The 24,507-nt window shown below is 36.0% G+C and overlaps 1 protein-coding gene and 1 non-coding gene across 2 annotated transcripts; one reads left to right on the forward strand and one right to left on the reverse strand.

Annotated features, from left to right (window-relative positions):
* Positions 1-3,681: 3,681 nt before the first annotated feature.
* Positions 3,682-6,699, reverse strand: LOC129319453 (uncharacterized). The gene is made up of 2 exons (XM_054964523.1): positions 6,185-6,699; positions 3,682-4,073 (listed from the first exon to the last, which is right to left on the reverse strand). Exons 1-2 carry the CDS (start codon positions 6,581-6,583, stop codon positions 4,059-4,061), a joined length of 414 nt encoding a protein of 137 aa, XP_054820498.1. The 5' UTR covers positions 6,584-6,699; the 3' UTR covers positions 3,682-4,058.
* Positions 6,700-8,708: 2,009 nt separating this feature from the next.
* On the forward strand, positions 8,709-8,815 carry LOC129321135 (small nucleolar RNA R71). Its single transcript, XR_008595924.1, has one exon. It is a non-coding gene; the product is annotated as a small nucleolar RNA R71 (small nucleolar RNA).
* The last annotated feature ends 15,692 nt before the right edge of the window (positions 8,816-24,507 follow it).

The raw sequence follows: 24,507 nt of genomic DNA on the forward strand, positions 1-24,507 counted from the left end.
AAAATTGAAAGTTATCTAGTGAAATAAATCAACCAAAGTTTGTAGGAATTTAGTTATCTAGCTAATTATCTAAACTAATTACCTAATATGCAAGTAATTAAAATGCTAGTGAAGTGAGTGAAATGAACTTCCCTTTTTACAATAATGGAACCCTAGAGATTAGTTGATTTTGGACTCATTATCTTTCTCATGATTAGGCTAAGTTTAGCTTCCCTTTCCTCTTGACTAAAGCTGTCATGACTTAAGAAAATTATCCTAAGCCAATTAACCTAATTAGCTAACCTCCTAGGTCTTAGATTAAAGTCCCTAGTTAATTAACCAATTGGTGAAGACATTAGCCAAGTGATTCACTCAAAATCCTCTCTCAACAGCCATGGTCAAACACATAAATTGAGCAACCACAAGATTATGTCAAGCTACTCAACAACACAAGCATTAACACCACAAGATTATGCAATATTAACACAAGAAATTCACTAATTGAAAAAACACAGATTATGTGCCAAACAAAGAGTGGCAAAATTCAGTCATGGCTGTCCAAGGAAGAAATTAAATGAAACAATCCTCTCTCTTTACATCAACATCAAATTCAAATTAGAATTTATAAGCTAAGATGATTAAACCCTAGATTAAGGAATCTAACCATCTAGTAAAAAGAGAAGAGGATAGGAAACAAAAGAACTTAGCCAATTTGAAGCTCAAGACTCATCCTCCATCTTCATCTCTCTAGGATTCCACAAAGAAACTTAGCCAATCTTCATCTTCAAGAACCCTAGTGATTGCTTGTGAAGGCCAAACTCCATAGCTCTTGAATGATGGAAATGAGCTTCAATCCTTGTGAAAATGGAAGGGATGGAACGAAAATGAAGAGAGGAGAAGAATGGTATGAGTTTTGTGGAGGTTTGGTGGCTGAAAATGGAGGTTAGGGTGCTGGAAAATGAAGAACAAAGAGAGAAATGAAGAACACTATGAACAAGAGAGAGAGAATGTGGAAGATGAATGAGATATGTGTTGGATCCCATTTGGACTTAAAATGGCGTGCTCCTTGGTGTCTCCCATCAGCTGAAGCTTAATTAAAATAAGGAAAAAGAAATTAAAATGTAAATGGGAGCCTTGTCACACTTGCAAGGTGGCAACTTCCTATTGGTTTGTAGATGATTCAATGTGTGCCTAATTTCCCATGTGTCATCCACATCATTTTAGCTGATCTAATCCCTCAAAATAATCATAATTCACGTGCAAACCATCAGCCATTGTCCTCAAGGAGTGTTGACCTCAATTGCCCAATTGATGCACAAGTCACATGCCACCTATGTCACATAAATCACATAATTCAATTAAATAGCATATGATATAATAAAATCTAATTCATGTCCAGAATTAAATTCATAATTAGAAGGGAGAATTTATTAAATTAACCAGTTTTAGGCTGCCACAAAATTATATAAAAATTTTCACACAAAGGCAAACCAAAAACTAGGACAAACTAAGACACTTAAGAAAGTGTTGACTTTTTTATTTAATTACTCCCAAACTAAAATGAATTTTTAAAATATAATTTCACCATTCATCAACTGGACATAAAATGCACTTTGTCAATTTTTCTTGTACATTTTCTCAAAAGTTCATTTTTGGACCAAAATGCCCCTAGTGCACTGATTTAGAAACTTAGGCAAAGTTCCAAATCTAATGCAATGTGTGCACTTGAAGGTGATAAATCATTAATAAAATGGTCCTAATTGACAAATAAAAGTGGGTAACAAATGTGTTCTATCAATTCCCCCACACTTAGCTTTTGCACTCCGGGCAAAATCAAGTGAAAAAGGTCCCAAAAGAAACTATAAGACAAAGAAATAAGAGAAAAACATTGTTTCAAGTCACTAAAATACTAGCTCATGAACTTCTACAAATTATCAATCAATGTGGCAATAATTACGAAAGAATTATGCACATCACAACAAACCCTTACCAAGAATCAATGTCAAAGAGTAAGCCTCTCTAGGTTAAGTGTTTGCTCTCATCACTCAAAGTGTATAAGGTATTAAATTTCACTCAAATTTCTTAGGATAAACCCTACTATGAATTTGTAACCCTTCTACTCTCCATCACTAAATAGCACTTGCAATCAAGAATCAAATGGACTTTATTAGGTTGTGATATAGGTAATGAAAGGATGTCTAAGAAATGCATGTATATAAAAAAAAATAGGGTTAGCATCAAAATAATGCTAAATCAAGATATATCCCCTTAATATGCAAAGCATAACCTGACAACACCTTAACACAATGAGGATGGAAAGAAATGATAAGAAATAATAAACAAATGGAATGGATGAGCTAGGCAACTTTTATTTTTATTTTTTTTTTTTTTTTCTTTCTTTTCTTTTTTTTCTTTCTTTTTCTTTTTTTTTCTTTTTCTAGCAACTTTATTTCTTTTCTTTTTGACTATATTTTTTTTTTCAAATCTATCTTTGTTGTTTTTTTTTGGTTGCCCCTAACTCTTTGAAAACAATGGAAGTAATGGATAGAGAAATGATAATAGGCATCCACTCATTTGATCTAGGACATGCAATGAATATTAAAAAGACATATAAAAGTGTAACATGCATTCCTTGGGGAAAAATAGGGTGAATATTTTTTTTTTTAAGAATCAAACCAAAGGCTCAAAGTGGCTAACAAAGGATAATAAATAATAATAGGTTGGCTATTTGGCTCTTGGCTATTTTTTATGAATGCCATCTCTCATCTCCTATCAAACAAGTGCAAGATATATGGTCTTAATTAAGAAGTGAAACAAATTCTAGAGGGTAACATCACTAAGGAATTAATCACACATGAGTGTTTAGCCTCTTCCATGAATGGGTAATATGCCACTCTAATCCATTAATTCAAGGTAAAAGAATGTTCACTTCACACCTATTCAATCCTAAAATTACCACATCTCAAGAATCAAAATATCCATTCAAGAGCTAGGTAATTAAGTAACCTCAAACAAAACAAAACAAAGAAAAAAAATTTTTTTTTAATTTTTTTTTTTGCAAAACCAAACAAACAAAACAAAATGTTTATTTCTCTCCCCCACACTTAAATCATGCATTGTCCTCAATGTATGTATAGACTAGTGATAAAATAAAGTGAGATCAATAATGAATGCATAACAAAAGTGTGGTGCAGATTTTTTTTTTCAAACTAAAACACAAAACAAAGAAGTCAAATAAAGCAAATAAACTCTAATTTTCCTACTAGGTTCATCTCCCCCACACTTGAACTATACCTATCATTAAATATATCAATTAAAGGAAGGTAAAAGCTCAAGGTTAGAGAGATACAACCTTATCATGGTGGTTCAAAAACATGTTGAGAGAAGTCCTCCTCCTTTTGAAGTGATTTGGCATCTTTGTAGAGCTTGCATAGGTGACCATTGATTTGCATAGTGGAACCCGTGGCTTTATTCAAGAGTTGCAAAACCCCATAGGGAAACACCTTGGTCACTAGATATGGTCCCTCCACTTAGACTTCAACTTGGCATGCTTATGAATAAACCTTGTTTGGAACAAGAGGACTTGATCTCCTTCTTGGAACTTTTTCCTCAAGATTAGCTTGTCATGAAGGATCCTTGTTTTCTCCTTATAGATTCTAGAAGACTCATAGGCATCCAACCTAAGCTCCTCAAGTTCTTGCATTTGAAGAAATCTCTCCTTAGCCGAAAGATGGAAATCCAAGTTTAGTTTCTTGATGGCCCAATAGGCCCTATGCTCTATCTCCACAGGGAGGTGGCAAGCCTTTCCATACACCAATCGAAAAGGAGACATGCCAATAGGAGTCTTATAAGCGGTCCGATAAGCCCACAAAGCATCCTCCAAGTGTAAAGACCAATCCTTCCTATTTGTGTTCACCACCTTGGTTAGGATTTTCTTGACTTCTCTATTTGATACTTCGGCTTGGCCATTAGTTTGGGGATGATATGGTGTAGAGATTTTGTGATGCACTCCATATTTAGCCAAGAGAGCCTTCATCATCTTATTGCAAAAGTGGGATCCTTGGTCACTTACCAAGGCCTTAGGAACTCCATACCTACAAAAAATATTAGATTTGAGAAACTTCAAAACAATCTTAGCATCACAAGTTCTAGTAGGAATGGCTTCAATCCACTTTGAAACATAATCAACACCAAGTAATATGTACTCAAAACTAAAGGATGGTGGAAAGGGACCCATGAAGTCAATGCCCCAAACATCAAAAATCTCACAAAATAAAATGGGTTGTTGAGGCATTTCATGTCTCTTACCCCAACTACTAACCTTTTGACATTTCAAGCATGCTTTACAAAATTCATAAGAGTCTTTAAACAAGCTAGGCCAATACAATCCACAATCTAAAACCTTCCTAGCTGTCTTATTTGAGCTAAAATGACCACCACATGCATGAGAGTGACAAAATTCAAGAACAGAAGGCACATCAACATCATCAACACACCTCCTAATCACTTTATCACTACAAATCTTCCACATCAAAGGTGGTTCCCAAATGTAAAATCTAGACTCTCTTTTCAATTTTTCAATGGCAAAACGTGAAGCACAAGGAGGCAAGACTCTACACTCAATATAGTTAGCAAAAGAGGCATACCATGGAGGCTTAGATGAAATGGCACACAATGCCTCATCAGGAAATGAATCACAAGGAATAGTAGGGTTAGAGTTTACCATAGTAGCTTTTAAATGAGGTAGTCTAGACAAATGATCCGCTACTTGATTGGTAGAACCACTCCTATCCCTTATCTCCACATCAAATTCTTGCATTAAGATCACCCATCGAATCAAGCGAGGCTTAGAATCTGTCTTCTTAAACAAGTACCTCACAGCAGCATGGTCAGTGTACACAACAACTTTAGAGTTAAGAAGATATGATCTAAATTTATCAAGTGCAAAAACAATAGCAAACAACTCTTTCTCAGTTGTGGTGTAATTAACCTGAGCTGAATCTAGGGTCCTAGATGCATAAGCAATCACATATGATAACTTGCCCTCTCTTTGACCAAGCATAGCTCCCACAGCAAAATTAGAAGCATCACATGACAACTCAAAAGGTAAAGACCAATTTGGGGCTTTAAGAATGGGAGGGGAAATGAGCATGCTTTTCAAAGTGTCAAAACTCCTTTTGCAAGCATCATCAAAAACAAAATCAACATCTTTTTGTAAGAGTTTAGACATAGGCAAAGCAATTTCACTAAACCCCTTTATAAATCTCCTATAAAAGCCTGCATGTCCCAAAAATGATCTCAAATCTTTCAAACAAACAGGATATGGCAAAGAAGCAATCACATCTACTTTGGCCTTATCCACCTCTATGCCATTGGAAGAAATCAAATGGCCTAAAACAATTCCTTTATCTACCATGAAATGGCATTTTTCAAAGTTAAGCACAAGCTTCTTTTCAATGCACCTACCAAGCACTTTATCTAAAGAATGCAAGCATGAATCAAAGGACTCACCATACACAGTAAAATCATCCATAAAGACTTCCATGCAATGTTCAATAAAATCACAAAATATGGACATCATGCATCTTTGAAAAGTACCAGGTGCATTGCAAAGACCAAAAGGCATCCTCCTATAGGCAAATGTACCAAAGGGGCATGTAAAGGTAGTCTTATCTTGGTCACTAGGAGCTATAGGAATCTGAAAATACCCACTAAACCCATCTAGGAAGCAATAATGGGACTTGGAAGCCAATCTCTCAAGCATTTGATCAATAAAAGGCAAAGGAAAATGGTCCTTCCTAGTCACATTATTGAGCTTCCTATAGTCTATGCACACTCTCCAAGCATTTTGAACTCTAGTTGGAACAAGCTCTCCTTTCTCATTTTTTACCACAGTAATCCCCCCTTTCTTAGGTACAACTTGGGTTGGAGACACCCACTCACTGTCAGCTATAGGATAGATGATCCCAGCACTAAGTAGCTTAACAACCTCTTTCTTTACCACATCTAAAATCAATGGGTTAAGTCTCCTTTGTGGTTGCCTAATGGGCTTAGCATTGTCCTCAAGAAAAATTTTATGTGTGCACACAATAGGGTCAATACCAGGAATGTCAGCCAAAGTCCAACCAATAGCATGTATGTTCTTTCTCAACACATCAAGTAATGCATTTTCTTCCTCAAGAGATAAAGAGTTAGAAATTATTACCGGAAGCTTCTCATTCTCAATGAGATATGCATACTTGAGATTGGATGGTAAAGGCTTCAACTCCAAGGTAGGTGGCTCTACACAAGAGGGAATGAGCTTCTTCAAGTCTAATTTGGTGGAATATTCCATGGTACTATCTTGTCTTTTAGGCTTGTCACTTGTTTTTGATTTCTCCTCTTCTTTCTTTACAGCCTCCCCCTTTTCTTGCAACTTGTCCTCAAGTGCTTGGACTTGAGCCACGGCCTCGACATGTGAAAGTGTAGAATTTTCCTCCAATAGCTTGGGAATCCTAAGAACATCAAGCTCGAGTGGAGAAAAACTCATAGATTCGGCCTTAATGGCTTTAGTACCTACAACACAAGAAGATATACCCTTCTCAAGCATTTCAAGATCAAGCATAGGAGATATTTTAAACAAATCATGAGAAGAAGTAGTTGCATCATTCAAGCATGCATCAATCTCTAAACAAATAGGACAACTACATCCATCAATACATGTAGTAGTAACAAGAGACAAATCATCATCAACATGTGAGAAAGAATCAAGCATGTGAGACTCACAAGCATCATGAAGCAATAACTCAATGGAACTTACACCTAACAAAGAATAATCCTCAAAAGGATGTTTCATTGCTTCATATATATTAAAAATAACATGATCCTCTCCACATTTCAAAATCAAACTACCTTTTTCCATGTCAATCAATGTACGGGCAGTCCTCATAAATGGCCTTCCTAAAATCAAAATATCATCCCCACTCCCTTCTTTTGACATATCAAGCACATAGAAATCCACAGGAAATAATAGACCTTTAACACAAACCAACAAGTCTTCTACTACTCCATGTGGTCTTCTAACACTTCTATCCGCTAATTGGCATATCATAGGTGTCTTATGCATGCAATCAAGACTCAAGGCATGATAAATTGAAAGAGGCATAACATTAATGGCTGCACCTAAGTCTATCAATGCATGAGAAAAATGTGTGTTGCCAATCTTGCATGGAATTGTGAAGGAACCGGGGTCCTCACATTTTATAGGGAGTTGAGGCTTCATGATAGCACTCACAGATGAGGGTAATTGTACCCTTGCATTAGGCCTAAATTTTCTTTTATTTGTACAACAATCTTTCAAAAATTTGGCATACTTAGGAAAGTTCTTAACTACATCCATCAAGGGTACATTAACATGAATCTTGTGGAAGAAATCATATACCTCTTGATCAAATTGTCCCTTTACTTGCTTAGGGACCACTTGTGCTTGTGGAAAAGGAAGCTTCTTCATAATCTCTTGACTTTGCTTTCCTTCTTCCTTCCTTGAACTCTCCTTTCTTGTTTCACTTTGCTCGGCCTCTCCCTCTTTTTCCTTACTAAACAACTCGGCCATAGTCCCCTTTTCCACCTTAGATGGTGGTTGCTCACATATGATCTCCTCAATGTTTTCATCCTCATCATCTCTACAAAAAGATGCATCATTAGGAGCAAAAGAAGAACTAGAAACATTAACATCAATTGAAGAATTTAAAGAGGGCTTCTCGGCCTTCCCTTGTCTTTTGTCTTCTTGTACTCTTTCTCCCAACTCCTTGCCACTCCTCAATGTGATAGCATTAAGATTAGCTTTAGGATTAGCAACGGTGTTGGATGGTAATGTAGAGGCTTGAGCATTGGCTGCACTTAATTGGTTAGCAAGCATATTCATTTGAGAAGTAAGGGCATCAATTTTAGAGTTCATGTTCTCACACTTGTTACCCATACTCTCTACCTTGTTCCCTAAGCCATCATACATGTTTTTATACAAAGAGTTCATTTCAATCAACTGCTTACGTAACACATTCACATCATTAGAAGAGTTCGAATTAGAAGAACTCTCAATTGGAACAAGCCTCCTATCACTATAAGAATTAGAAGAAGGTGTAAGAGAATTACCACTTGGATTGTAGCTTTGAGAAGAGCTACCTTGAGACAAATGAGGTGGAGGGTCACGGCCAAAGGTGTTTTGATAGGATCCTCTTTGTTGATTGTCTTGTAAAGCCACATTTGGATTTGAATAGGAGAAATTAGGATGGTCTCTCCATGAAGGGTTGTAAGTATTAGAATAAGCTCCTTGCCCTTGCCTCCCACCATAGGATTGTTTTCCATTGTAGATAGCATTTACTTGTTCAAACTTAATAGGACAATTGCTTTCTACATGCATAGGTGAGTCACAAAAAGTACAAGAATAAGGGACAAGTGCTTGAGAAGTACTTACATTGCTCACTTGAGATATTTGTGGAGCCAACATTCTCCCAATCTTGGCAGCTAGCAAGTCCACATATGAATCATTAAGAACTGAGGAACCTACCATATTCACATTTCTCTTTTCCCTTGTAGAGTATTGAGCACCACTTGAAGCCATCTTGTCAATTAGTTCCCAAGCCTTTAAGGAAGTGAGGTCAATCAAGCATCCACCACTAGCGGCATCAATGTTAACTTTGTCTCTTGGAATCAAGCCCTCATAGAAATATTGGACTAAATTCTCACTAGAAATTTGATGGTGTGGGCATTTAGCCAAAAGGCCTTGGAATCTAGTCCAATACTCATAGAGACTCTCATCCTCTCCTTGTTGGACCCCATAGATTTGCTTTCTCAAATTGGTGACCTTGGAATTTGGAAAGAATTTATCTAAGAAGAGTCTTCTTAGCTCGGCCCATGTGCTCACTTTCACATAAGAAGGGTAGTTGAAATACCACTCCTTTGCTAAACCTTCAAGAGAAAATACAAAAGCCTTAGCTTGAACATCATCAACATTTACATGCATAGGCTTCATAGTATCACAAACCAATAGGAAAGTATGCAAAAACCTATGACAATCCTCTCCTGGTAACCCATGAAATTTAGGCAATGCATTAATCAAGGAGGATTTAATTTCAAATTGAACATTAGTAGGAGGAACATATAAGCCATAAGGATTATCATGCCAATTAGGTTGAGTTAATTGCCTAATGCTCCTCTCCTCTCTAGGGTTATGCAAGCCTTCAAATTCATTATTAACATGGCCATCATCATGCAAATTCTCATTCCCATTCCCATGGCCCTCATTATGCACATGCTCATGTCCTAAGATACCTTCCATTGTTGAATTACAAACCAAATGAGAATCAAGAATAGGTTGTGATCTTCTCAATCTAGAAATAGTCCTTTCAATTTCTGGATCTAATTCAACAAAAGAGGTATGTTTTCTTCGGGTCATGCACTAATCAAGCTCAAGAAAATTAAGAACAAAGAACAAGCTAAACTAAAATGCAAATCAACATGAAACAATTCAAAACACACAAAAGCAAGAGAAATAATTTTTTTTTTTTTTTATTAAACTCAATAGCAACAAAATGAAAAAAAAATAACACCAAACAAGTAGAAAGAGAGTTAGAAATGCTCAATCAAGAAGCTTTGGCAATTCTGGAATTCGCACAGTAGGCTCTCTGGAGACAGTGAACTTGTGAATTTTCTATCAGCAAATCCACATGATAAATTCCCCTGAAACTTTTATGAGAAACACAAGAGATATACAGGAAAATTATATAAAACTTTTAGATTAAAAATCCTGCCCAATCGTTCCCAGAATTTTTCACAAGTTGGTCCTCAAGTCTGGAGAAACAGGATTTCGTCCAGAAGACCTTCAGAGCTTCTAACAAACTTTCAAATAGGAAAATGGAAAAATTGAAGAAAATCCTAAACACAAGAAACAAAGATAAGACAGCGATAAGAAAAATGAAACTGGAATCAATCAATTTGAACGCACAAAGAGGAAGATATGCTAACTCAAAATTGAAACAGGGTTTTGGAAATCCTCTGTAATGGCTCCCTGGACCTTGTTAGATTGTAAAATTTCCACAGGACACTTCCCACGTCCAAAATTGACCAAACCAATTTTAAAGTGAAGCTAGGATATAGAGCTTTCAATGAAATAAATTTCAAGTTCAAATTCCCTCAGACTCATTCCCAGTTAATTTTTCAATTTCAGACAGAGACACTAGAAACAGAGTATTTTCAGCTCTACACCAAACCAACGAAAATTGCATTAATTTTTTTTTCTTTTTCAAAACAGAATAAAAACACTCAAAACACACAAAAAACACTAAAAAGACACAAAAAACAAATTTTTATAATTTTTCAAAAGATTTTTCAGGAACACTAAAAATGTAAATTAAGTACTAAACAACCTTAGAATTAAACTTAAACCATTCCCCGGCAACGGCGCCAAAATTTTGATAGGAAATTAGTCGCTTATCCTCAAAATTACACTAAAGCTAACCCTAATGCAATATAGGGCCAACCCTAGGTCATCTCCCAAGGAATGGTTTTAAGTCTAATTGAAAGTTATCTAGTGAAATAAATCAACCAAAGTTTGTAGGAATTTAGTTATCTAGCTAATTATCTAAACTAATTACCTAATATGCAAGTAATTAAAATGCTAGTGAAAGTGAGTGAAATGAACTTCCCTTTTTACAATAATGGAACCCTAGAGATTAGTTGATTTTGGACTCATTATCTTCTCATGATTAGGCTAAGTTTAGCTTCCCTTTCCTCTTGACTAAAGCTGTCATGACTTAAGAAAATTATCCTAAGCCAATTAACCTAATTAGCTAACCTCCCTAGGTCTTAGATTAAAGTCCCTAGTTCAATTAACCAATTGGTGAAGACATTAGCCAAGTGATTCACTCAAAATCCTCTCTCAACAGCCATGGTCAAACACATAAATTGAGCAACCACAAGATTATGTCAAGCTACTCAACAACACAAGCATTAACACCACAAGATTATGCAATATTAACACAAGAAATTCACTAATTGAAAAACACAAGATTATGTGCCAAACAAAGAGTGGCAAAATTCAGTCATGGCTGTCCAAGGAAGAAATTAAATGAAACAATCCTCTCTCTTTACATCAACATCAAATTCAAATTAGAATTTATAAGCTAAGATGATTAACCCTAGATTAAGGAATCTAACCATCTAGTAAAAAGAGAAGAGGATAGGAAACAAAAGAACTTAGCCAATTTGAAGCTCAAGACTCATCCTCCATCTTCATCTCTCTAGGATTCCACAAAGAAACTTAGCCAATCTTCATCTTCAAGAACCCTAGTGATTGCTTGTGAAGGCCAAACTCCATAGCTCTTGAATGATGGAAATGAGCTTCAATCCTTGTGAAAATGGAAGGGATGGAACGAAAATGAAGAGAGGAGAAGAATGGTATGAGTTTTGTGGAGGTTTGGTGGCTGAAAATGGAGGTTAGGGTGCTGGAAAATGAAGAACAAAAGAGAGAAAATGAAGAACACTATGAACAAGAGAGAGAGAATGTGGAAGATGAATGAGATATGTGTTGGATCCCATTTGAGACTTAAAATGGCGTGCTCCTTGGTGTCTCCCATCAGCTGAAGCTTAATTAAAATAAGGAAAAAGAAATTAAAATGTAAATGGGAGCCTTGTCACACTTGCAAGGTGGCAACTTCCTATTGGTTTGTAGATGATTCCAATGTGTGCCTAATTTCCCATGTGTCATCCACATCATTTTAGCTGATCTAATCCCTCAAAATAATCATAATTCACGTGCAAACCATCAGCCATTGTCCTCAAGGAGTGTTGACCTCAATTGCCCAATTGATGCACAAGTCACATGCCACCTATGTCACATAAATCACATAATTCAATTAAATAGCATATGATATAATAAAATCTAATTCATGTCCAGAATTAAATTCATAATTAGAAGGGAGAATTTATTAAATTAACCAAGTTTTAGGCTGCACAAAATTATATAAAAATTTTCACACAAAGGCAAACCAAAAACTAGGACAAACTAAGACACTTAAGAAAGTGTTGACTTTTTTATTTAATTACTCCCAAACTAAAATGAATTTTAAAAATATAATTTCACCATTCATCAACTGGACATAAAATGCACTTTGTCAATTTTTCTTGTACATTTTCTCAAAAGTTCATTTTTTGGACCAAAATGCCCCTAGTGCACTGATATTAGAAACTTAGGCAAAGTTCCAAATCTAATGCAATGTGTGCACTTGAAGGTGATAAATCATTAATAAAATGGTCCTAATTGACAAATAAAAGTGGGTAACAAATGTGTTCTATCAACAGGTAATGACGCCAAATCTTTAGAGCAAACACCACTACTGCAAGCTCTAAATCACGCACAAGATAATCCTCTCCATATAGTCTCAATTTATCGTGAAGCATAGGCTACCACTCAACTGTCTTGCATCAAGACACAACCAAGACCTTTCAAAGATGCATTAGTGTATACCTCGTAAGGTAACCTTAGATTAGGGTTAATCAATATTGGTGCTGTGGTCAATTTCTCTTTCAGCTTTTGAAATGCCACTTCACACCAATCAACCCATATATAAGGCTGATCTTTTCAAGTTAGTTTAGTCAAAGAAGAAGCTATCTGGGAAAATCCTTGAATAAATCGTCAATAATACCCAGCTAATCTCAGAAAACTACGTATCTCTATGACTGAACTAAGACGTTCCCATTTCAGCACTGCATTAATCTTATGTGGATCCACTAAAATTCCATTTGCTGATACCACGTTTCCAAAAATCTCACTTCTCTTAACTAAAACTCATACTTATTAAGCTTAGCATACAACTTTCTGTCTTTTAAAATCCACAGTATCATCCTCAAATGCCTTGCATGTTGCTTCTCATTCTAATAATAGATTAGGATGTTATCTATAAAGACCACTACAAACTGATCTAAGTACGACCTAAAGATTTGGTTTATATTGTCCATGAACACTGCTAGCGCATTGGTCAAACCGAAAGGCATAATCAAAAATTCATAATGGCCATACCTAGTTTTGAAAGGTGTCTTGGGTACATCTACTGCACTAACTTTCAACTGATGATACTCTGACCTCAAATCAATCTTAAAAAAGACTGAGGCACTAACTAATTGATCTAAAAGATCATCTATCCTTGGTAGAGGATACTTGTTCTCCACAGTTACTTTGCTCAGTTTTCGGCAATTGATTCACAGTCACAAACTACCATCCTTCTTTCTCACAAACAATACTGGTGATCCCCAATGTGATACACTTAGTCTGATGAATCCCTTCTCTAACAAATCTTCAATTTGCTTCTTTAGCTCAGTCAATTCAGATGGTGACATTCTATAAGGAGCCTTTGATATTGGTTCAGTTCTAGGAACCAAAACAATTAAGAACTAAACTTCCCTTTTTAGAGGTAATCCAGTCATATCTTTTGAAAATACCTCTGGGAACTACTCACTTACTACCCTAATCTTCTCGATTCCACCATCATACATTGTGTTGGCTGTAAAGAATATCATATAGGCATCACAACCTTACTGGATCAACTTCTCAGTACTTATTACTGACAAAAACTTAGGTTTCTCTAAAGATTTCACAGCTGCGCACAACACTGGCAAGGAAACCACTCTTTTGGCACAATCAAGCGTAGCATTATTTACTGCTAGCCAATTCATGCTAATTATCACATTTATTCCTTTCAAAGGAATATAAATCATATCGATCTTGGAAACTCTATCCTCAAATCAAATCTCCACATTCTGACAAGCTTGACTTGTAATACTAGATGATCCAGAAGGTGTCGTCACTTTAATGAGCACAAGAAATTTGTGTAAAGACAATTCCAATCTATCCACACATTCCTTAGACACAAAAGAATGGGTGGCACCTAAATCAAACAACACCTCTACTTTATGACCATTTACAGAAATCATACCTCTAATCAGATTTAGAAATGCCCAGGCCTCTTCTTGTGTAACCATAAATACTCAGCTAGGAACTATCGATCTCTGCTTAGTCCCCTTAACTCTACCCTCTTTGCATTACCTCACTATATGACCTAACTTACCACACTTGTAGCAAGCCCAACATCTTCCCGAATGAGATTTGCCACATATGTTGTATTGAGGCATCCTTTCAATGCTCAAAGTTAGAGTCATTACTATGTTGAAGATACATGGAATAAGCTGATAAGTCATTGAATCTTCTTACAAATTCTTCCTCGTCCAGGTCTCCCTACCTGAAAGCATGAGATTCCTCTTCCTTCTCAGTTCTAAATGAGACTTGAAAGTGTTGATTAAAAAATATTCTCTTGAACTCATCCCAGCTCAAACGAATACCACTAGTTGGTCTTATAGATTCCCACTATCTCTTAGCAGCACTAACCAACTGCACTATAGCCAAGATAACTTTCTACTCTGAAGTATAGATCACCACCTCAAAGATGGTTTCCATTCATTCTATCTATGATTCTGCTTCACATTCCCTCATACTTCTGCCAACTGTCGGTGGATTGAACCGAACAAATATCTTCCAAGCACAATCAATAGATGGATCAGTGTTAGGAATCTCTGGTCTGCTACTCGAATTCCAAGACAGTCCAAGTCTACTATGTGCTTCCTGCATTGGGATATTTTGAGCTTTCACTCTCTCTTCTTGCTCTCTATCCTTTAGGATCGTGTCATGATCCTTAATAGTTTGTCTTATATCAACTACTAGAACCCTGAGCTCTTCCAGTAGCTCATCACATCTATCCCTTTGTGGCTGAACCGGTTGAACTTTTGGCTCCCATTCCTCCTTTAAAACCAGTTAGATACTGCAGTTCTTGCATGAGTGCCTCTCATAATGTACTAGTTTCTTCCCTCCTAAAGACGAAAATACAAAACACAAAGAACATCAGGGGAAAAGTTGTGTAATGAACAAGATAAGTTGCCATATTTTTAAAAGAATGCATCAATAACAATCAAGTCTCAGAACTAAGAAACTGATAAAAAATGTAACCTCTTCTCATATATTCACTTAATATGAGAGAAGACTATGGTGTTACTTGTAATATCCTAAAATTTCAAATCTACAAAAGTTGATTAATTAAGAGATAAATTAGTTTAAAATATGATTAATTTATTTAATTATGTTTTTAGGTGGCTAATTAGATTGTTGGGTCATATTTGGCTCTAAATTGAGATAGGATAAAAGTCAGATCAAGTCGGGAGGCATTGGGGGGAGAAAAATCCACTTGTTGATTGCTATGTTGTGAGCCACGACTTGCGTGGCATATGCTGTAGTACACAGCACAGCAGGCAATTTAAAATTTTGAAAATGATTAGAAATTGATAAATTTTGAGGTAAAAAACCTAAAGCACGAAGGGGGCAACTTTGGGCACTACTAGGGCATCAATTTGGAAGGATTCTAAAGATAATCTGAGTCTTCAAACTCTTGGGTAAGTTTTCTACCCTTCTCCTCTACCTTTTCATCTCATTTTCCATGGGATTTGGAAGAGTAAGAATTTAGTCTGATTGGATTAAACCATAAGTCAATGTTTTGAAGGTTTCTATTGACTCTAAAGGTTTAATTTAGGTTTATTAACCTTGGATATGTGGTAATAGGAAGCTACTTTCTTGTTTGATTAATTTTGGATCAAGCCTTAACTTGATCATAAGGTGTTAAAGTGTGATAAGTTGAGATATTAAGTTTTATGTTATGATAGAGTTAGAAAGAGACTTAAAAGGATGGTGTAAACAAATTCTAATCTTAATAAGCCTCTTTGTTGAGAATATGAGTGAGAAGTGGGAGAATTGGGACGTTATTGACAGTTAATAGTGCTTTTGTTAATTGAAAATTAAAATATAGTACTTCTTGTTATAGACTGTGGTGTGGGAAGACTTACCTTCACACAAGAAAAAATTTAGTATCACAGGTAACCCTTTTAGTAACAAAAGGGTTAAGGTAACTAGATAATTTGCAGTATTTATAGACTGTGGTGTGGGACATTTTGGCCAGGTAGTCCTACCATGGATGGTGAGCTTGGGAGCCATACATATGGTTTGGTTCTGTTAAATAGTCTACTAGCCAAACTTATATGATGTAATTATGTCACTTATTTTAATGCTTGTTTTCTAACTTGGCATGTTAATTAATAATGTAGATTATCTTAGTTACTGAGATTTTTATCTCACCCCGTAGTTATCATTTTACAGGTTCTACCAGTGAGACTGAGCCAAGGAGGGAATCGAGCGAGGGCTAGCATACTTGCTACATTCTCGTTATAAAGCTTGATTTCATTTTGAGTTGTGTACATAAACTTATATGAATGATATTATATGTTGCCAACTAGGAATGCATATCATTTTGATTGGTTGCACTTGTTTCATACTATGTTGTTTTGTATTTTAGTCCAATATTGTATATGATGTGAATATGTGAGAATTTTTATGGTGACAGGCTAAAATACTAATACAAATACAAGAAATGTTTTATCTATGTGGTGACAATGTATTTGTAGGATATTATGTGGCAATAGAGGCCAAATAGTCATTGTAATGTTAATTGTGTATTTTGACCATATTGGGCAAAATGGCTATTGAGTGGCCAAATTTTGTGTTTGGTATATTTTTGTATGTTTGATATGTCATTCAAGTATAGTTTGGTCCATTGGACTTGGTTCAAGTCTTAAAATGGGTTAATGGTATAAGTTTGAGTTTTGGGTACTTGGATGCTTAAAAATCTCTTTCAAAATTGACTTTTGTATTTGAGTGTCTAAAATTCTCATACAGTTTCAAATTGTAACGAAATATACCATTAGTTAGCTTATTGAATAAGCTTCATGTGAGCACTTGAATCACTCCAATCAGACATTGGATGCGAAAATGGTGCGCATTCGAAGTTTGTCCAGAAAAGCTATCATGACAGCAATGCTGTCATGGGCATGTGTGTCGCGGCGCATGGTACAGCGATTGAACTTGGCTTTCTATGCCACATGCAGCAGTGCATGGACCAAAACACTAAAAAATGACATTTTTGGCTTTGTTTGATGTGTTTTGCTTCCTAAAACTTTTTTACGCTTCTAATACCTTTATAAATCATTAAGTTTGAGCTCAAACTACCAATTTAAAAGGTCTTTATGGGATCCCAAATTTTCCAAAATTATTTCTAAAGGATCACTAATTTTAACCCTTATATATATAATGTGAGCTTAGGAGCAGTCCTTACTCCTAATTATGATTGTTTGGTAAATTTTGGTAATGTTAAAGTGGACATTACATTACCATTATCTCACATCATTCACAATAATCAAATTCCATTTTCAAAAGCTTCGACCGAAAACTTGTTTTAAAAAATCAATTAAATCACAATAAAATCAGAGAAATCACAACGGAAGTAAATCACACACTCCTTAAATATATAATGGACATAACCCACCATCATTCCTATATTAATTGCATTCTATTTAGCACATAAAATAGAATTAAATTTTGGTCCGTGCACCACAATGGATGGTCAGTGTGCCATGGCATGTGGCATAGAGCCATATGCTCATCCTATCTATGTCGTGTGCTGCGGCATGCATTACTATGCGCCGTAGCCCGCCTGTCCGAATTCCTGCTGTCATTTTGGCAGTAAAAATGATGAACTTTCAACATGTACCATTTTCGCATATGACATCCGAATGGAGTGATTGAAGCGCCCACACAAAGCTTAGCCTGTATACTAACTAATGAGATAGGTTTGGACATGATCTAACAATCTAATCAAAATTTAGACACCTGGGTGCAAAAATTTACTTTTTCTAAAAATTTTAAGCACCCAAGCACTCAAATCGATGCCTTTCTCTTATTAGACCATACTAGGCCTTGAACCAAGTCTAAAAAGGATCTAATATACCTGATTGACCACAATTAATCACAATCATGCTCATATATCAAAATTGACCCTTCTACGACTAATTTTCACAATTTACTAACTTAACATACTATGCCATTTCTTGGCATAACTTAGCCCACTTAGCTATTTCTCAAATCATACATGTGCAATCATATTCACAATACAATCTTAGCCCCCAACTTACTTATTTCCTCATAATTTATCCTTTGGCTTAAGATTCACCAACATAAGCAACCATTTCACACATATACTTCAAGTCATAGCCCTTTTTTTGTTTCAAACAGCACATATATACAATCAATTGGGCTAGACTTCACAAAAAATCAGTTCAATACATGCATGCAACCTATGGCAACTCATATACACTTATATATACAATCTTTCAATTTAGTTCATGACACAACCTCAGAGTACATAGCTTCACAACTCAAGCCAGTCTAGACTCTCTTCCCTTAGCCTGATCACTTCTTGATCCTGTAAACATGTAACCACAGGGGTGAGATAAAAATCTCAGTAATAGAATAACTCACTTCTATTGACTATCATTTAAAACATAATATATCATTTAAAACCTCATAAAGTAGTATTTATATTACATATCTCATTTCATTTTCAACTTCTCATCAATCCCAAAGGATTTTGTGTTATCTCAAGATATTTCATCATATCACATAAAACACTAGTATGATCTCTACCAACCAAACCTCCAAATCACCCTGACATGAAACCATAGGTTCATCTCAGACCAATGTACACTCTCATTAGTCTTGAGCTTATCTGCAGTGGCAGAATCACCCAGTCAAAGATATTCTAATGCATAATACAGACTATGGTTTTCCCCCATTACACACAATGGGGTGTCATTGACTCCAACCCGTATCACAAAAATACTAAGGAGTCTCTCATCTCCAACACAGTACCTTAATAAGCACTCAAGGGATCTTCTCCAACATCACACCTTTCAAGGCACTAAGGAGAATTGTTTTTATAACCTCCCTGAGGTTAAATTACACTAAACTCTAAATTATGGTAATCCAGGGCTTAACTTATAAGAATTACCAAACTGTAGGGTTTATAAAAGAATTTCTCAAAATCAATTTCAAGGAATTGCAATTTTTCATTTCAAATCTCAAATATAATTTAAGGATTCCAAATCCGATTTTTAAAAACAAAGCAAAAACTTGGAAATCAATTATGACGTAGAAATGAGTTTTAAAAACTCAAAATAGATTTTTACATAGAATTTGACACGTGCGCCGCGGCTTATAGTTCGTGGGCTGTGGCATGTCTCCTCTGTGCCATACGCCGCGATGTAAGGCACCATGTGTCACAACGCATTGAATGAAATAGATTAGTGTTGTCATTTGACAGCATAAGGAATACACTTCTAACGCAACCCAAATCTCCGTCCAATGTTCAATTGAGGTGGTTTTTGTGTCTATACGGAGCTTTCTCCAAGCTCTAGCTAATGGCATCAATTTCACACTCAACTTCATTTTCTATTAAAAGTTAGACACTAAAATCCATTTTGATATATTTTTACAAAATTTCCCAAGCAGCACACCACACATAACCAAAAACATTTGTTTCACAAAATCACCACTCAACCCCAATTTTCACAAAACATAGAGGGGGAGGAAAAGTTGCACAAAATTAATCATTTCATTCATATTTCTTAGAAATACATATGTTCCTACTGACACAAGTATTTTGGCCCTATCCACAGGTTTACAACAAAAACTCATTAACCTAAGGCACAAAATATACTAGTTAAACACAAAATTATGTAAGTAGTACACCTATCGTGACAATTAACTCCTAGTTGGTAATTACATTAACAAAAACACATGAAAACAACTAAAGAGAGACAAAAAAGGATTTACTCCATAAATCCTAAGTCTTTGTATGTTTTTCTCAACTTGGATCCAATGAGCTAGTCCCTGAAAATATTGAGAATTGAGGGCTAAGTACAAAGACTCAGTAACCAAATTTCACTTAACCCTTACAATTACATATTAATTGTAAATAGATGCAAATAGTCACATAACACATATATCACATAGTATTAGGCCACGGTTCAAAAAACTAATAACCGTATGATCGGGCTTGCCACAAAACACTATATCATGTTGTTTTCAAAAACAACATGGGGCCTTAACATGTGCCGAACCACAATACTAGCAACCATATGGCTGAACTTATATGCGTGATCATGTACCAATCTTATATTCTCCTATTACCTCTGACATGAAACCGGTGGCTATCACGTGGGTACATCCTTCACGGACTAACCCAGCCTTTCACTTGTGAGGAGCTATCAGACTAGGGTTAACTCACTCACTTATGTAATCTGGTTTCCCCTAATACTAACAACCATGAGGTGTCGTTCCCCTAATCTAGCCTCCTTATGAACCGGTGGAGACTAGTTAGGTTCAAGTCCCTCATAAAACAAGTGGGACAGTCCCGAATCAACTACGAGACAAGGGCTATCTCTCGATTCCAACGGTTGGTGCTAAGGCTAGTTCTCGGTTCCAACGATCACTGCCATTACCATGTGGATTTCAAATCAAACTACTCCTCTCCCTAGGTGAACTCCCGCTAATGATTATACCATGCACATTTCACACATTTTATGCATTTCAACATTCATTACTCAACACATGAACTCACATAACACATATACTCCACATTTTAACACATAATTCATCACAATTCTCTACCCATAGTAATAAATTACAATTAATTTCATAAAATATCAACGGTGGTAGAATCAAGGTTTTTCTTTCTCAAACCATTTCATACTCAAGCATTTGCCAATATGCATTATCAAATTATCTCACAAACCACATTTTACAACATAATTAATATTCAACCATAAAAAATTAAATTTCCCCCGGTTACCTCAAACCTTTGAGAGGTCAAAGGTTTACCTCTCACTATAGCAACTTTCCCAAGCTTCAACAAGTTTGAAAGGTGCCAAGACGTTTCTCTACAACCAAATCATAAAGATATCATCATTTAGCTCTTTAAGCTTTAACAATATAAAAACTCCTAACTCATAACCACTATCCATCATACCTAATAGGCTCATTAGATTCCATTAATGCACATTATCATTAATAACACCTTAAACCATCATTAATTCATATTAACCTCTCCCAACTACCTCATAAATATCAATTTTTAGATATTAACTGCTCTTATAGACCAACCACTTCTAGAATCATTAATGTAGTGTGCCAATACATTAAATTACTCACATTAATCTCATTTTAACTGATAGAATCAGACCCATACTCTTATGGACTAAAAATCCGTCTCCAAACTCAAACCCTACTATAAATAATCATAAATGAGAGAGGCAAGGGAAGAAGAAAGCACCATAATCTTACCTTGGATGTTTAGGAGCTTCAATCAATCCTTAATGGGGCCAAATATCATGCCCTAAAAGAGCCAAAACCAAGCTCTTTGTTTTCCTCCTCTCTTCCTCTTCTGTTTTCACACAGCTCACGAATCAGATTTTTGGCCGTGCGCCGCGGTCCATGTTGCCCTACACCGTAACACATGGGACAGAGGAGCCCATTACATTTAAATTGTGTCTGTGCATCACAGCAGACCAACCACGCACCGCGACATGTGGCACAGGACATAACTCTTCACTTTTTCATTTTCTTTCCTTGCTTAGGTGGCCCGTCATCAATCCAAACCCACTTCTAGGGCTGAAATCACAACAATTATACAAAGTTAAGCCCCTCTGGCCACACACCTCATTAACTCACTAACTACCCTAATTAAGTTAATAAATCAAGGTTAAAATTTTTTAGATGTTACAACTCTCCCCTCCTTTTAAGAATTTTATCCTCTAAATTTGGTAAATCATATAAATCTTACAAAACTAAAAAGATAGGGATACTGTTGCCTTATTTTCTCCTCCGTTTCCCAAGTGGCATTACCGGGAGTCATTCCCTTCCATATCACTTTCACTAAACGAATAATCTTATTTCTTAGCTGCTTATTTTTCACATCAGCTATCCTTTCCAACTCAATTTGATAAGTCAAACTCTCCTGTAACTACCTCTTGTGGTTCAATAATGTGAGACCAATTGGGTTGGTACTTCTTGAGTTGTGAGACATGAAACACATCATGTACACTCAACAAATGTGGGGTTAATGCAATCCAATATGCCAATGGCCCAATCCTCTCTAGAATCTCAAACGGACCAATGTATTTGAGAGTCAACTTCTTGGCTAGAATAGACCTCCCAATACCAGTCATCGATGATACCTTCACGAATATATGGTTTTCAACCATAAACTCTAGCAGCCTCCTTCTCTTATCTGCAAAACTCTTCTGCCGACTTTGGGTAGTCAACAACTTCTGTTAAATTACCTCTATCTTCTCTGTGGTTAAATCCACCAAATTTGGACCCAAAACACTTCTCTCACTTAACTCACTCTAGCAAATAAGTGATTGACACTTTCAACTATATAAAGCTTCATATGGAGCCATCTAAATACTTGCGTAAAAGCTGTTATTATAAGTAAACTCTGCAAGCAGTAAGTGTTTATCCCAACTTTTACTAAACTCAATAGCACACGCTCGTAACATATCCTCAAGAGTTTGAATCATTCTCTTAGTTTGTCCATCAATCTATGGGTGATAGGCCGTACTAAACTTCAATTTAGTACCCAAAGCCTGGTGTAAAGCTCTCCAGAAGTTTGATGTGAACCTAAATCGCGATATAACACAATCTCTTTCGGTACCTCATGCAACTATACTATCTCTTGGACATAAACCTCAGTAAATCTCTCTAAGGTATAATCTGCTCTAATGGCTAGGAAGTGAGCTGCTTAGTCAGTCTGTCCACAATTGCCTATATAGCATCATGACTCGCCTGGGTAAGAGGCAATCCCATTATAAAATCCATAGACATACTATCCCATTTCCACATTGGCATTTCCAAGGGTTGCAATTGCCTAGTTGGAATCTGGTGTTCTATCTTGACGTTCTGACATGTCAAATACCTAGAAATGAACTCAGTTACATCCTGCTTCATTCCCTACGACTACCATCGCTTCTTCATATCTTGGTACATCTTAGTGGTACCAAGGTGAATTGTTAGCTTACTCTTGTGAGCTTTTGATTGTATAGTCTCTCTAATCTCCTTATCATCAAGAACATATATATGGTTGTGATATAACACAAAGCCATCATCACTGAAACAAAAAGTTGCTGTTCCATTTTCCTCAATGTCCTCTTAGATTTCTAACAAATACTCGTCTTCTAATTGTGCTTTTCTAAATTCTTTCCAGAATTCACTTGTAATCACCATGACATTTAAGTTGTATGATGTGAAATTGGGAACATTCTTGTGCTCATTGGAGAAATCCTTTAGCATCTTATGCTCTTGCATTATCAAGAATGCTACATGTAGCGTCTTCTAGCTCAACGTATCAGCTACTACATTAGCCTTACCAGGATGGTACTTTAACTCAAAATTGTAATCCTTCAAGAACTCTATCCATCCTACTGCCGCATATGCAACTCTTTCTAATCAACTAGATATTTGAGGCTTTTGTGGTCACTATGTACCTCAAACTGCGCACCATAAAGGTAATGTCTCCATATCTTAAGTACAAACACTACCAAAAGCTCAAGATCATAGGTAGGATAGTTCTCCTCGTGCGATCTTAATTGTCTCAAAGCATATGCCACAACTCTGTCATCTGTCATCTTGCATTAAAACACATCCAAGACCTTAAGCGAAGTGTCTGTATAAACCACAAATGGCAATTTTAGATCTAGAATGGTCAATACAGGTGTAGTCATCAATCTCTACTTCAATTCTTGGAAAGCCTCTTCACACTTGTCAGTCCATATGAAAGGATGATCTTTCTTAGTCAATTTGGTCAAAGCAGATGCAATCTTGGAAAATTCTTGAATAAACCTCCTATAATATCCTACTAGACCCAAGAAACTTTGAATCTCAATCACAGAAGTCAGTCTTTCCCATTATAGCACCGCATCCACCTTATGAGGATCAATTACAATACCATTGGCCGATAATATATGGCCTAAAAACTTTACCTTACGCAACCAGAACTCACATTTGCTTAACTTCACATAAAGCTTCTTCTCTTTTAAAATTTGCAACACAGTTCGCAAATGCCTAGCATGTTCTTCCTCATCAACTGAGTATATTAAAATATCATCAATGAATACCACTACGAACTTGTCTAAATAGGGCCTAAAGATTCGATTCATATAATCTATAAAGATTGTAGGTGCATTCGTCAACTTGAGGGGCATAACAAGAAACTCATAATGCTCGTATCTTGTTCTGAAAGCAGTCTTCGACACATCATCCATTTTCACTCTTAACTGGTGATAGCCAGATCTCAAATCAATCTTAGAAAATATTACTACTCCAGCCAACTGATCTAACAAGTCATCAATTCAGGATAACGGGTACTTATTCTTAATTATCACCTTGTTCAGCTACCGATAGTCTATGCACAATCTCAAGCTACCATCTTTCTTTTGGACAAACAGAACAGGCAAACCCTAAGGTGAAAAAGTAGGTCTAATCAATCCTTTCTCCAAAAACTCCTCTAG

This window comes from Prosopis cineraria, unplaced genomic scaffold (assembly GCF_029017545.1).
Source record: "Prosopis cineraria cultivar Desert tree isolate PC_DT_omini unplaced genomic scaffold, ASM2901754v1 PC9, whole genome shotgun sequence".
NCBI classification, from domain to species: Eukaryota; Viridiplantae; Streptophyta; class Magnoliopsida; order Fabales; family Fabaceae; genus Prosopis; species Prosopis cineraria.

Bases quoted from the DNA above. Each gene is read 5' to 3' on its own strand.
- LOC129319453 (XM_054964523.1), bottom strand. From the start codon at position 6,583: ATGCTTGATCTTGAAATGCTTGAGAAGGGTATATCTTCTTGTGTTGTA.